The sequence below is a fragment of the Micropterus salmoides genome, unplaced genomic scaffold (assembly GCF_014851395.1).
Source record: "Micropterus salmoides isolate LMB-PRFRI ecotype aquatic unplaced genomic scaffold, ASM1485139v1 Ms_hic_scaffold_13, whole genome shotgun sequence".
In the NCBI taxonomy this organism is placed as follows: Eukaryota; Metazoa; Chordata; class Actinopteri; order Centrarchiformes; family Centrarchidae; genus Micropterus; species Micropterus salmoides.
The window spans coordinates 19,488,818-19,503,720 of record NW_024040374.1 but is presented as its reverse complement, the minus strand read 5'-3'; the positions used below and the strand labels follow the sequence as shown (position 1 = coordinate 19,503,720).

The following is a 14,903-nucleotide window of genomic DNA, read 5'->3' as shown; positions in this document are numbered from 1 at the left end:
GGCCAGTTGAAATAATAGGTTGAACTATTTTTGGTAAATTCATGGGTTTGGCAGTAGCCAATTTTATTCAGTTTATCCCTCCTGACTCAGTGGTGAAAAAAGTAAAATTGACTTTTGGCTCTTTGATGCCATCAGTCAGGCTACTTTCAGCTGCTTGGGAGCTTAATCCTGACCTTGATAGTTATGTTGTTAGTAAAGAGTTTGCTCTTCCCAAGGTTGTCCAGTGGGGCTCTATGTAGTGAACTCACAAAACTTACTGAATTACTGACAAACGCAGGCTTAATTCACAAAAGAGCTTAAATCATTGTCATGTATTAAACAGCTCAGCCTAGGGTGAAATTTGGGCAAGCTAAAGGCTAAGAACATTAAACCATGTGACTTGAGTTAAAAAGAACGGACTGTTTTAAGGTTTCACCTACAAAAGAGAACACAAATCCTTATCAGGCACTGACCAGCTCTCAGCTGAACAAAAGTTGGGCAAAAACAATGAGAGCTTGAGTACATCAAGCCATGTGACTGAAATAACAGTACAGTCTCCACCACCTGATCCGGGCTCATCCAAGAGCTGGTTAAACTCACTGTAGATCAAACGCACAGAGTCAATTTCCTCGTATTATCTTCCTTCTCCCGAAGCCTTATTTTCTAGGGGATTTTCTCATGACTTTTTCTCTCCGGATCTGCACTTGCCTCCGGCTGTAATGCTGTAGTGCGGTAATGCCAACCACCTGATCCTTCTCTCAGGCATGCAATTGGGTTTGTGCTTGAGGCTTTGCTCACTCCTAATTTGTGTGATCTTCAGTTAGGTTTTCAGGGTGTTAGTAGGCCTATTTTCCTTAAACAGTTGAGTTGGAATGAGTGGGTCAGGACTGAAATAAACAGGGAGATATTTAGGCTTGTATTCCTTCAGGTACATAGTCTGCCACATGTGGGTGGCATAATCAATGTGGGACTGGGTCTGCTTTTCTCAAATCAACACATGCTGACAATGTAAGTAACTGAATGATACTCAAACGCAACTAATCATTTGGTGGATACTTATGTCAACTTAACCCCCAACAAACCACACTACCGATTTAGTTATATCGGACCATGCTAACAAGAGCACCTATTATTCTATCTTTGTTACCTGACAGATATAGCCTCTGAGCGCCAGATGGCATATTCTTTCCTCCAAATAAAACTTAAATTGGAAACTTTCTCCCTCCGCATTGTTGATAATTATCAGAGAATGACCCTTTCTGTGTGACCTCAGTGACAGGCTCCTTCCCTCAATTAAATGTCAGAGTGAGTGTGTGGAATCTCAGTCGTTATTTTTCAAAACAGACGAAGAGGTTCTGTCAGAGGTACCGGACCACCCAAAGAGCACACTAGAGCAGAAAAGCTTATAGTCCGACAGGTACTGTGTCCCTGGTAACCACTGCAATTAAACCTGATGTCGCTGCACCAATCCATGTGGAATGTCCCTGTCTGTGTGTGTGTTTTGTGTCGTATGCGTGCGTGCATGTGGATGTGCATGCGGGCCAGGGAGAAAGTGAGAAACAACGTGGGGGGGGGGGGTGACTGACTTTATGTTTAGTTCACCTGTATGACTGCAGCACACATGTAACTCCTCATGTCCCTTTGTTCTCTGACCTCTACTTTATCTCCTGCCACCACCTCTCCTCCTCTCTGTGCTCTTATGTCCTCTGCTCTCCTTTCATCTCACCTCCCTCCCCCTGCCTTCCCTTCTTTTTTATCCTTCTCCATCTCCCCTTTCTCCACCTTGCTCTTCTCTCAGGGGTTACTTGGTTGCTGCACCCTCTGTGTTTCGAGCAGGCGTAGAGGAGAGCGTGAGCGTAACCATCTTTAATGCGAAAGCAGAAACACGCGTCCAGGTGCAGCTGTCGGTGAAGGGACAGACGGTTGCCCACAGCCACTGCTCAGTGCTCGGTGAGAACAAATTCTGAAGCTAAGGTTACACTGGCACAATGCATCACTTTTGGAAAGAAAACTTGCACTAACAAGTTGAGCTATGAGACACCCCCTTTTGTGTGATTTATTCAAAGGGTGTTTAGATCACACAGGCAGGCATGCTGGCAAAAACATATCATAAAATAGATGGAAGAATACACACGATGTGAGCATGAATGACCTCTGCCTTCACTGCGCGCTCCTGACCACCTATGGTTTTCATATTTGATTAAAGGCATCAGTTCGGCCCATCCCACCTGCCACTTAGTGTATACAGTGTGTGATTTGTTTGACAGCACCATTAATAGATGGTGCTAGCTCTACCTCAGAATGGCACAGAGACAGTTTGCAGCTGGATTTTCTGCTGTAGAGGCCCTCGCGACTGGATATTAATAGTATCATACAGATGTTTATACAGATTTCTGACAACTGAAATATAACTAAATAGTACTGACAGAAGATATCAAATTTCTTACATTAAAATGTCTCATTGTCTCTATTTTAGACAAAGGCACCATCAGACTAAAGGTGAGTCTATCTGTGTGTTCAGCTTAGTTTGCATTTGTTTTTCTCAGCACTTTCCTACAGTCTATGCATGCTGCTTTCCAGAGATGTTTAAAATGCATGGCGCTATTTAGCGGTGACAGCTGCACAGTAGTGAGAGTCCCTTGTCTGTTGTGTGCACATTCCTCAGGCAACATGCAAATCAACACTAACATCATTTGTAATGCAACATCTGTCTCTGCTCATTCATTGGGAATAAGGTAACAGCCTCAATATAATATGCAACAGCTGTTGACGTGCATGTATGGTCCGCCGCCCCCGAAGGCTGGAATAGATCAATCTAGTATACACAACTCGATTCTTCCCCTCTGTCTCTCTCTCTCTCTTTCTCTTTCTCTCTCTCCCCTCCCTGTAACCTCCACCCTCATTCTCATGAAATACAGTCATGTGTAGTGTGCTGTGTTATAGCTTGGCATCTTCCTCTGGTGTTTAAATTTAGTTCTTTTCTTATTCTATAGCTTTTGTTCCATGTAAATATTGAATCAAGGTGAATGATTTTGATTTGTGTACAACAACCTAGAGTAAACATTTCAAAATAGCTAAATCTAGCCCTGATCCTCTTTGTGTTTTCTTTTGTGTGTGTTTATGCTTATGTGTGTGTGTGTGTGTGTATGTGTGTGTGTGTGTGTGTGTGTGTGTGTGTGTGTGCGCCACCAGGTTCCCTCTGGGCTAAGAGGCCAGGCCCATTTGAAGGTGTGGGGGAACCGTCACCTTACAGAGGGAGGTTACATCTTCCATAACTACACCACCGTCACAGTGGAGAGCAAGGGCACAGCTGTCTTTATCCAAACAGACAAGCCTGTCTACAAACCCACGCATAAAGGTTCCCTCATAGTGCACCTGGTAGTTAATCATTGCACAGAAATGCAGAGACTTGAGGCTAATTTGTTGGATTTTGTAGAATAAACTTGGTTAATGAAAATCAGCCAAAAGTTGCCATCATGTTGATTCTGGGTTCAAACTGAAGAACAAAGATGGAGATAAGTGCTGTGATTAGGTGATCTCGATCTGGTATTATGGAGTATTCAGATTGGGATGGTGCATTTTAATCCATCTAATCAATTAAGACAACAATTTAATCAACAAGTTTAAGCAAAAGGTTTTTAGAATTTGGTTGTGATGGGCCTTATTGATCGGAACAGGACTTTCAGAAACACTAGATAATCTTTATATGCATGAAGGTTTTCTTCTAAAAAAATATGCCAAAATGCTGTGTTTTACAGTATTGTGTTTCTTTTTCTGCCCTTAGTGCTCATCAATGTCTACACAGTCACTCCCGACCTGAGGCCGGTAAATGACAAGGTAATTCAGAATTGATGTCACGTTAAAAGCCAATAACGTTGCACCTCCAGCACATGTACCTGAAAACCATTACACACCGCTCAGGGCAAACAGTCAAGCAAACAATATACAACTGAATCGGGGTATTTATCAAAATGAAAAGGATATGTGGTAAAGGCTGTGTTGTAAAATAAAAACTGAATGTCCAAGCTAAATTCACCTTTTTCCCGTATTACTTTGGCAATAGAATGACACAATAAGACATAATTGTTGGAATTAAGAGGAGAAACCTCGTCTGCCGTCAGTGCAGAGAAATGTACAGTTACCTATTTACAAAAGCCGAGCTAGAGTCATTCCTCTTGGAATGTCAGCAGTGGCTCTAAATATACTGTGCGACTGTGCAGACAGAAGGTTTATTGATGTTTGCAGCTATAAAGGTCTGCTGCTAGAAGTGCAATACTCACCTTCACAGATGAATGATTGTTGGATATGGTGTGGCATGGGATCCTCTGCAGGCTTTATAGTTTGTATCAAGTTCATAACATCTTGTACTTGTCTTTCCCTCTTTTTTTCCTCTCTCAATTTTTGCAGATTGAGGCGTATGTTTTGGTGAGTGGAGGCTGCAGGGACCACCCAGGGGACAGTGGCAATTTTTGTTCCCAGCCCGGTCCGAGATTACAGAGCAGAAGTCAGGGCAGCTCACCTAGATAACAGGGTGCCCTTTAGAACAATACAAGGATAAACAACATGAAAGGAACTTCTTCTCTTCTCTTGGTTTTGTCTTTATCAGTCCCCCAACAACCCCCCACACACGGTGTCTCCCTTTCTTGTACTCACTGACCTTGCTCATTTATTGTCCCTCCTCCCAGATCTTGACACATTTGTAGGGCATATAACAAGTTGCTGCTCCCTAAGAAGCTTAGGGAAGCCCATGTGTGACTTATAGCTAGCGACATAGCATCACATGTTTGTTTGTTTTTTTACTACTCTCTTACGTGTGACTTATGTATCACCTGAGGAAAAGTATTTTGGCAATGATCTGAGCCAGGTCTCTGGGTCAAGTTCAGTTCAAGGACTGTTAGATCTCTCCCATCAATTACAATATATGATATTGCCACTGTCTAATGGCAATATGCAAATAAATTGTGAAGTGAGTAATTAACACTGGTTTCTAAACTTCTCATTTGATCTCTCAGGATCCAAGAGGATCCAGGATGGTCCAGTGGAAAAGTCTAAAATCTATCTGCTGTGGTGAGCCACATCTTCTACAATGTATTTGCACCACCATTGTCCAGCATGTGGATAAAATTTTCATCACACCGTTTCTCTAAGTAATATTATTTTGCTGAAGTGACATTCAATTCAGTTCAATTCAAATTAGCTTTATTGGCATGAATGTGTAACAACAATATTGTCAAAGCATCATACATACTACGTAACTACTAAGTAATTAAAGCGTAGACATACTGTCTGCCATTTTGGACACATACTGTTATTATAGGCCTGCTCATTTCGTTCAGTTCTAGGCAATTCAAAAAAAAAAAATCATGCATACAGGCATTGAAGGTGTTAACTAGATTTCTCTGTCCTACAGGGGTTGTGAACATGAGTTTCCCTCTGGCGGATCAGCCTGTGTTTGGAGAGTGGTTTATCTTTGTGGAGGTGCAGGGCCATACCTATAACAAGTCGTTTGAAGTGCAGAAATATGGTGAGGCCTGCAAAAAACAAGAGAGTTGTACGTTAAAATATCTGAGCATTCGGCCTCAAGAGATATTTTTTTTAGTAGTTTCATCGTAGTCAGCAGACCAGCACTTTCTCTCAGTCATAGGCCGACAGTATCATTCATTCTCCCGGCAACTTTATCACCAATGTAACATTGTTCATCAAGAGTATTCTTTAATTTAATTTTTACATTTCGGCTCTTTAAATTATACTGTAGCTCCTCCTTCTTCTAAATGTTAATATTCCATGATTAGTGTACTTGTTTTTCTTTGTCGAGCTTTAGTTCCATTTAATGTTTCAGAAATTAATTTCACTTGATACTGAAACAGACAAGCGACATGAGGTTGTCTCTCTCTTTTTTCCTTTTTTTTTTTTTTTTTTAGAAGTCACTACTGCAATGTGTGTAGAAAATAAGTGTTATGCAATATTGATCACCAAAATGACAGAAAGCCACAAATGAGTACAAGAGATAATATAACATAAATCACCAAAAAAACAACAACATGTAACTGAAGTAATGTTCTGTCACCTCCCTCACAGTGATGCCCAAATTTGAGTTGGTGATTGATCCACCGCACTACATTCGTGACCTGAACTCATGCGAGCAAGCCACTGTCAGGGCCAGGTAAGCCACTTAAAATTCAGTATCAAATAGATCATACTAGTCTTTTGTGAGAGGCGCTTTAGTTTGGCTCGCCATACAATTGTGGGACCTATTGTCCTGTTGGATTACACTCATTGTGCTTCTTAGCCCAGTGTAGAGGTCTGACATGTCAATGTTGTACAGGTATACCTTTGGGAAACCAGTGGCAGGGAAGCTGACAGTGAATATGACGGTGAATGGAGTGGGCTACTACCGTCATGAGATGGGCCATCCTGTGATTAAAACCATGGAGGTCAGTTCATTTATTCCCTGATACTGCGTGCTGATGGTCCCGTTTATGAATTTATTAGCATTGTAAATAATTTGTATTATGGATGATCCGAACCCTTGCACAAGAATTCTGTTCTACACATTTGCAATGCTAGATCACTCCTCTGCTTTTCTCAGATCAGAGGCTCTGCAAACTTCAGCCTGTGTGTCAAGGACATGATGCCCTTAGATGTAGCTGATCACTTCAGAGGCACTGTGAGCATTTGGGCGTCCGTGACCAGCATAGATGGGAGCAGGCAAACCACATTTGACGATTCAACACCTGTCCATAAACAGCTCATCGACATCAAGTACTCCAAGGACACGCGCAAACAGTTCAAGCCTGGTCTGCCTTACAAAGGGAAGGTGAGATGGCAAAATTGAGCATTTGGCACTGCAGACACAACTATGTACTGCTACATACTGTACTAAAGAAAACAAAACCAGTGTTAATATTTGTCAGCTGATATCCATAGATAAACTAGGCTATTATAGGTTAGTATTTATATATATTTTTTTTTTTCATCTACTGTTTGTTTGCCCTCTACATGCAGATTGAGGTGACCTACCCTGATGGCAGCCCAGCTGATGGGGTGAGGGTGCGTGTCAAGGCAGAGCTGACCCCCAAAGATAATGTCTATACCAGCGAACTGATCTCCAAGGATGGCCAGGCCACCTTTGAGATCCCCTCGATCCCCACTGCTGCCCAGTATGTCTGGCTAGAGGTCAGTGGTTATAGCAGTAGTAGTGAGAAGTAATTAAAAAAAATCTTATGAAAACTCAGAACATACAATTTTCTGTTCGACATAGACCAAAGTGACATCCATTGACAGCAAGACGGTGGGAGACCAGTACCTGCCTAGTTACCTGTCTATCAGCAGCTGGTACTCTCCCAGCAGGTGTCACATCCAGATTCAGAGCCCCAGTGCCCCACTCAAGGTGAGTGCTTCCTTCTTTTTAGTGAAAATTTCCAGGCAAGATTCTGTGAATGTGGACTGGTATGTTCAGCAGCAGTGTTGTTGCTTTGGATTCAAACCTCATTTTGGACATTTTGTTCTAAAAGAAATGTTCTTAAACATCATAATGATTCTGTATCATCAGTAACACAATAATATCAGTGTATTTATATTTATTTTTCTGTGTGCATAGGTCGGCCAAGAAGCAGAAGTTGCTCTCAAATCCACCTGTCCCTGTAACTTCACCCTACACTATGAGATGACATCCAGGGGGAACATTGTCCTGTCAGGCCAGCAACCAGCCAACTTGACAGCCTCACACCGAGAGAAAAGGGCAACAGTCACCTTTGACAAGAACATTCACGCCACTCAGCTGCCTCCTTCTGCCTCTGGTAAGTATGTTTTCAGTGCTTTTAGGATGTCTGCTATATTTTTTTTCGACTATTCAGTCAGCATCAAAATATGTGAGTATTATGCCTCTAAAGGTTTGTTAGTAGTTTCATGGTATTCAGCAGACCAGCACGTTATTAAAGCATGCACAGATGCCCGTATTCCCTGTGATTCTTTGAGTGTGATTCAGTCTCCGAGCAACTTTATCACAGATGTCTTCAACATCAGTTTTTCCAGATACCTTCAATGTCATCCCTTTTGCCATCACTCTGCCAGGTGTTGTAGGCTCCCCCTCCCAGGCCGAGATGGACAACTGTGTGTTGTATCTACATTTCCCAATTAGCCACAGCATGGCACCCCTCAGCCGCCTGCTGGTCTTCTATGTGAGGGAAAACGGTGAAGGCGTCACCGACAGTCTGCAAATCCCTATCCAGCCTGATTTTGAGAACCAGGTTTGCATTATCTTGAAATATAAGGCTTCACAGTACATTGTAAAGATAGTGTAGGGCCTTATTCACGGCCCATTTGTTTATTCCACACAAAAAGGCTTTATACTGTTATATGATTTATATCAGCATTATTCGTAAACATGGTGAGAACAGAATAGAACAAAATCTCTTGATCTAGAGAAAAGCCTTTTATCTGTAATACCCTTTATTAGCCTATATTAAGATTAATATATTCAACTTATGAATATAACTGGGGGTAAGTTCCTTGCCCAAACATTGATGTTGGATATTTTTATGTTGGATTTGTTATTATAGAAGTAGCTTAATTATGTAATAATAATAATATAATACTAATAAATAAAAAGGATCCAGTTTTTGTAAACATTTTGGAGCTGAGCCCAAGTATCCATGCACCAACTCTGTCCACAGTGTAATATCTGTAAACAAACAGCTGTGTTGGCCTGAGAGAGCTCCCCAGTTCCTGCCTGCATTAGGTGGAGTTAACTCCCTGAAGTATTTACAGCTCCCTGGTATGCCATTACAACACACTGTGTGTGTTGTGTGTTTATGTGTGTGTGTGTGTGTGTGTGTGTTGGGGGGGGGGGGGGTGTTGTGAGGGCATGATTAGACAGAGGCCATACAGGCTGCAGGCAAATGAGTGGAGTTGAGAGGATGACAGGTTATATAGTGGTGAAAGAAGGTTGACAGAATTGATTAACGGGGCTAATTTGTGACTGCGCGCAGCTGAAAAACAATTCTGATGTGTGAAAGTTTATGGCCAACTCCCACCACTGTCTTCCAAATTGTTTTGTATTGTATAATTTCTATTTTGTTTCATATTTGTATGATTGATTTGTATGCGGTAGTCAGACAAAACAAGCAATTCAAAGATGTCACCCATGTCTCTTGAAAATGAGCATTTTCACTGTTTTCTGACATTTTATGGACTATGGCTAATCAATTTTAATCTAAAAATGAATAATTGACAAAAAATATTATTATTACTTGCTACATTTACATTTATTCATTTAGCTGACTCTTTTTATCCAAAGCGACTTACGATTGCTATATATGTCAGAGGTCACACGCCTCTGGAGCAACTAGGGGTTAAGTGTCTTGCTCAGGGACACATTGGTGTCTCGCAGTGGATTCGACTAGGTCCCTCTCATCAAAGGCATGTTTCGCCATCACTATTGGTTGAGGTTTACTGCACAGTATTGAACTTGTTGTATAAATGCATGCTGGTCCATAGAAATGCGCATTTTATGGTTAGCATATTGTCGGTTGAATTGTGTTTGTTGGTTTGCAGGTGTCTATTTCTCTGTCAACTAATGAGTCCATGCCAGGGGACCCCGTGACCCTTCACGTCCGTGGAGAAAAAGGCTCCTGTGTGTGTGTGGCCACTGTGGACAAGAGCCTTTATCTATTAAAGCCTGACTTCCAGCTCAGTCCAGACAAGGTTGGTCCTACATTTGTGGTGGTATTTCATCATTATGTCCACCTTAAAATGGGGCTTAATCTTTTATTAGGTCTAACATTTTTTTTCCCCTTAAAAACAAGTAAAACATTCAGGCATTCAAGTGATTTTTTTTATTTATTTCAAACTGAAAATCCAGCTTCATATATTTGTCCCATTTCACTATCGATTTACATACATTTTTGCTTAGTCTAAAGACTAATAAATGTATATGTGATGTGGAATTTTGAATCTAAAGGTTAGTGTCACAGCTTTTGACCTTTCTAATATATTTTCTTTCTGGATAATACCTCACCAGATATATGTAACTTGGAGCTTCATTTGTGTGCATAACTGTGCTTGTGTGCTTACATGAATGTCTTTCCTCTGTGCAGGTGTTTAAAGAGCTGGCAGATTTTGACGTTTCAGATGCCTTCGGCATCCCTAAAGATGACGGACACTTCTGGTGGCCTGGGCTGTCGTCAAAGAGACGCAGGCGGTCCTCTGTGTTCCCATGGCACTGGGACATCACCAAAGACGCACGCTTTGCTTTCACTGTGAGAACACACACTTAGTTAAAGAGCCCACGGGGATGGTACAGGGATTAAAATTAGTAACCTTAGTGTGTTTGTATGTTTTTATTTCTCTGTATTTTTAACACAGGAAACAGGGCTGGTTGTGATGACAGATATGGTGAGTTTAAACCATCGGCAGAGTGGAGGCATGTACACAGACGAGGCCGTTCCTGCCTTCCAGCCGCACACCTCCACCTTAGTCGCTGCCATGCATTTCTCGATCCACGACCAGGTAAAGGACCTGTTACAGGGAACTCTGGGCATCGACTGACCACTTTGAGCTCTGAGATGCCTAAAAATGTAGTATTGTCCTGTTCCAACTGTGGTCTGGCTCTTAGAAAAAATATATAAAATGCTCAGAAAATCAATAATGATTTGTCTAAAAGTTAATAAAACAAGTCACTAAATATACAGGTACAACAAAGTTAACTAAGTGTCACCAGAGAGTCAGCTGGCAGATTGAGTTGCTGATGTGAACATAATGGCTATTTAATAGATTAAACCCATGGCCTATCTCTGTTAGGAAGGCGTTTATGTGTTAAGATGGTCTCTGTAACCATCAAGGATCCCTGTCTTTGAACGTATTACTTTTTAAATTACCCTCTACTGTCTCTTCTGTTTGCCGGATGACAGAAAACAAGTTAAGGAAACTGGACCACACACAGTTTCATGGTTACTTTTCTGAAAAGAATGCATTTAAAAACAAACCCATGAGAGAGCAATAATTACCTAATGCTCCCTGGAATTATATTCTAGTTATACACATTTCAGTATTTGTTGTGCTTGGGTTGAATAAGGTCTCCAAAATGAGTAATAGATAAGCAGAGAAAAACATGACAAAAAAGAGAGTTTTGTCCATATTTTAGGTCTGTATTCCTTAATGCCACAAATACTTCTCATTCTAGTGATGAACTTTAAACACATGACGTGACTTATCGAATGTCAGCTTGGAATTTAGAATAATACATTTTCCAATTATGGTGTTGTTTTATTGTGAGCAGCTGAAGCCTCTTATTGATGTCAGCTTGTGTTTTGGTTGCAGAGCAGAGAAGCGTAGGCGTACATTTTTCCCAGAGACTTGGGTGTGGCACTGTCTCAATGTCAGGTATTTAAATCTTTATATAAACATTTCGTGTGTGTGTGTGTGTCTGTTGTATGCCAGTGGCTAGATATATGAGGTGCACCACATTGTCTATACTTACATGGGATTCAGTCACACTCTAAAACCTTTAGGAGAGCAGAGACATGGAGAGCAGAAGAGCAAATGTACTGAAGGGATGAGACAGAGACACAGGAAACAAAGGGAGAGAAACATTCATAGACTGATAGAGGAGATGAGAGTGCGGTAGAAAAGTTAAAAAGGAGGTGTCAAGAGAAGACGAAAGGCAAACAGAAAATGAAAGGAGAGAAAATGGGAGGTAAGGATAAGAAAGGGGTGCTGGAAGCGAAAGAGTGAAGATGAGAGATGGTAGTGAGATGGGAGGGAGGAGAGAGAAGGTGCGAGTCAAGCTTGTATGCGAGAAGACTGATGTTCCAGCAGCGTCCAGCATTTCCCCCCTCTGGGTGTGAATGTGCCTCATTTAAATTGGGCAGTCTTGGAATGGACAGTCACTTTCTCAACAGCTCCTTCTATTCATTTTCAGCCAATATAAATGAACTGCCCATAGATTTCCATATGCTTGATTCCTTTGGATGGGACTTCAGCTCTGCCTAATTTCCTGTGAAGTGCAAAGCTCTGATTTCCCTTAAAAGTCTATTAAAGTGGATTTGGGCAACTTTGATCTAAAGGAAGGGTGTACATGCAGTTTTTCAAGTTTATTATGCTATGTAACAGTTTGCCAAGACCAACATTAAATATGTGTTGCCAGTAATGATCTCAGCCCATTTCATTCAAAGAAACAGATCGGGTCAACACCTGACTGTCCCTCACACCTATCCATTTTAGAGTGTTTGCTGTAGTTACATTGGTGCAGGTGTTGGTGTTGACACAGGTGTGCTAACATAAAAGTAATCTACAGTGTTTCATCCAGCCCGTCCTTGTAGTCTGTGCCTTTTTATTGCTTGTGTTGTATAAGACCATGAAAGGATGCTGAAATCTTTTTACTTCACTGTCCAAAGTGAAGTTAAGTTTGTATCTCAACATGTGTGTCACTTACAGTTCTGAAACCGGGGAAGCTGAGCTGCGACTGGATGTTCCGGATTCGATCACCACATGGGTGACAGAAGCTGTTGGCCTGTCAGAGGAAAAGGGGCTGGGCTTGGCAAATAGAGCAGAGCTTCGTACTTTCAAGCCCTTCTTTGTTGACTTCACGTTGCCCTACAGCTTAATCAGAGGGGAGCAGACCAAAGTTCCCCTGACTGTCTACAACTACCTGCCAACCTGTTCTGAGGTAAGATGATGAATGAGAGGGCAGGAAACACATTGCTTTTCCATTGTGCAGCATTTGTGCAATAAGGCTCATCAGCAGTTGCCTTCACACAGTACAAACTTCACACCCCTCATGTCAACCATATTTCTATGTCTATAGCAGCATGACTAAGGGATGGTTCAGGGCTCACCCGAGCCAGCCCTAACTATAAGCTCTGTCAAAGAGGACAACACCTACAAATTGTGTGCATTTTACATTCTGTCAACCATTTTCTAAAGGACAGTTTGAAAATCAGCTTAAAGACTTTAAGGGTATCTTCAAGGATGACAGAACCAGATCTCACACGATCTGATCTGAATCCTATTGTGTTATCGTGAGTTGTTATGTCATTAGCGACATAACTTTAAGCGACATAATAAAGTTTTTAATAAGGGTGATTTTAATAAATATAGCTCTTTTCCTGTATTCTGATATGTTTGAAAATTTCCTATGTTGATCCATCCATTTTCTGGGTAACATCTGGGTGGATAGCGTGGGCATAATAACGTTATTTGTGCCTTACTGTTTTTTTTTGTTTCTGCATTTGTGTGATAAACAAGTCATGACTTGTTATAGAATACCTGTAGGAAGGCCCGGGGGTACTGAGGAATTGGAAGTGGTGGCCAAAGGAAGCACAGGTTGTATGAGATTAGCCCAGAAGTATGTTTTAGTGCTCACTTTGAATAGCCCTCTAAGCTCTGTGTTGGCCTTAAATGGGTCCATCCTGCGCTCCACACAGATGACATCATGATGTTTGCAGATGAGCCTGTTAAATGGCTTGTGCGTGTGCTGCCCTGATGTCACGTTAGGTGAATATGCAAACCAGCGTAGCCCTTCCTTTGATGTCCATCCCAGCAACATGTGATTCCTATATTTTCTGCTCAGTTATTTATGACTTGTGGCGTGTGGATAAAGAACAGTTAAAAGATCCCTCTGCATTACTGAGCCCTTTGTGAAAATTGGACGATGAGTGGAACTTAATCCTTCAGGGAGCTTGAGAAGCATGAGTCAGTCAGCATGGAAAATTCACAATGTGATTTAAAAATTCTCCCTCGCTTTGAGAGCTTTGAGGAAAACACGCTATGTGAGGGAGGGGCGTGCCCGCAGAAATGATGTCATTGTAGCCTGTCATAGGAGATCAGTTTCTTCTGATTTGTCTCATCTTCCTCTTCCTCTTCTCTCCTCTCCTCTCTCACAGGTTCATGTTAAAGTCTCAGTTCCGAAAGGCATAAAGTTTGTTGGACACCCTGGAAAGCACCACCTTACCCGGAAGAAGTGTGTTGCTCCTGGAGAGGCTACACCTACATCCATTGTATTGTCTTTCAACGAACTGGGGTCAGCAAACATCACAGGTACCACAGAATAAAGCAAAGAAATAACAATAATTATATCCAACATAAATGAGGATTCTTGATTTCTCTATCAACTATTAGTATTCCATCATTTCAAATACCTTTTCTAGACAGGCTGGTAGGGTTTTAATATGATGTTCCTAAAAGATTTTTCCATTAGAGACATGCACGTGTCATGGCATTGCAGTTGTAAGGCAAAGGTCAGGGAAAATTCAGGTTAGTTGGCCAAATATCAGACATTTTGTCACCATTTCCATCACTTCAGAAATATGTTTTCTTCAGCCATGCATTTTCATTGTTGGTCAGTACAATAGATAAAATTAACTGTTATATTGGTATAAAAACAGCAACAAAGGAACTTTATATTTTACTTAAAGATGTTAAGTAATGTTAAATCACTGCAACAACTTAGGGTCAGCTATATTTATATCCCACAATCCCTGTAGCATGATCAGAAAGGAGTCAGACTCAGCCTTTGTTTTGTAGGTATGAGTTTTAACGCTCATGTAAACAATACATATTAGATTGTGCTGGATCATGGAAGTAGCTTTATTTTAATTGCTAAGTGGCATGTCACTTACAAAAATGGCAATCTTTCACCATGACGTCAGTGCCCTCAATGTGATGCCTTACAGAAAGCTCTGCTGGCCAAGGAGCTGAGCTGTGTGTGATCTACTCACCCACCCAGAGTTACAAACGGTCCCCTCCAGAGCGCATGTAAGAACAAAGCAGGCCAGCAGTGGGGGAGCAACCGGAGCTGTGCTGTGACACTCAGTGGCATGTTGATGAGTTTGCAGGTCACTGACGGTCAATGGGCCCCCCGTGGCCCCACTCCTAGTCCCCTGGCCCCTTGCGTTTCCCTCTCAGTACACACACACAAAGAGACG

The 14,903-nt window shown here is 41.6% G+C and overlaps 1 protein-coding gene across 1 annotated transcript in view; it reads left to right on the top strand.

Moving 5' to 3' along the window:
• The window catches only part of cpamd8 (C3 and PZP like alpha-2-macroglobulin domain containing 8), a 43,216-nt gene that overhangs the window by 1,309 nt on the left and 27,004 nt on the right, over positions 1-14,903 (top strand). The window contains 21 exon segments of the mRNA XM_038716014.1: positions 1,778-1,929; positions 2,456-2,478; positions 3,172-3,337; positions 3,764-3,816; positions 4,387-4,404; positions 4,992-5,046; positions 5,390-5,503; positions 6,058-6,142; positions 6,305-6,413; positions 6,569-6,796; positions 6,985-7,155; positions 7,241-7,369; positions 7,580-7,778; positions 8,053-8,228; positions 9,535-9,684; positions 10,077-10,238; positions 10,345-10,470; positions 10,472-10,488; positions 11,299-11,361; positions 12,415-12,646; positions 13,863-14,016. Coding sequence (XP_038571942.1) covers positions 1,778-1,929; positions 2,456-2,478; positions 3,172-3,337; positions 3,764-3,816; positions 4,387-4,404; positions 4,992-5,046; positions 5,390-5,503; positions 6,058-6,142; positions 6,305-6,413; positions 6,569-6,796; positions 6,985-7,155; positions 7,241-7,369; positions 7,580-7,778; positions 8,053-8,228; positions 9,535-9,684; positions 10,077-10,238; positions 10,345-10,470; positions 10,472-10,488; positions 11,299-11,361; positions 12,415-12,646; positions 13,863-14,016 — 2,582 coding nt within the window.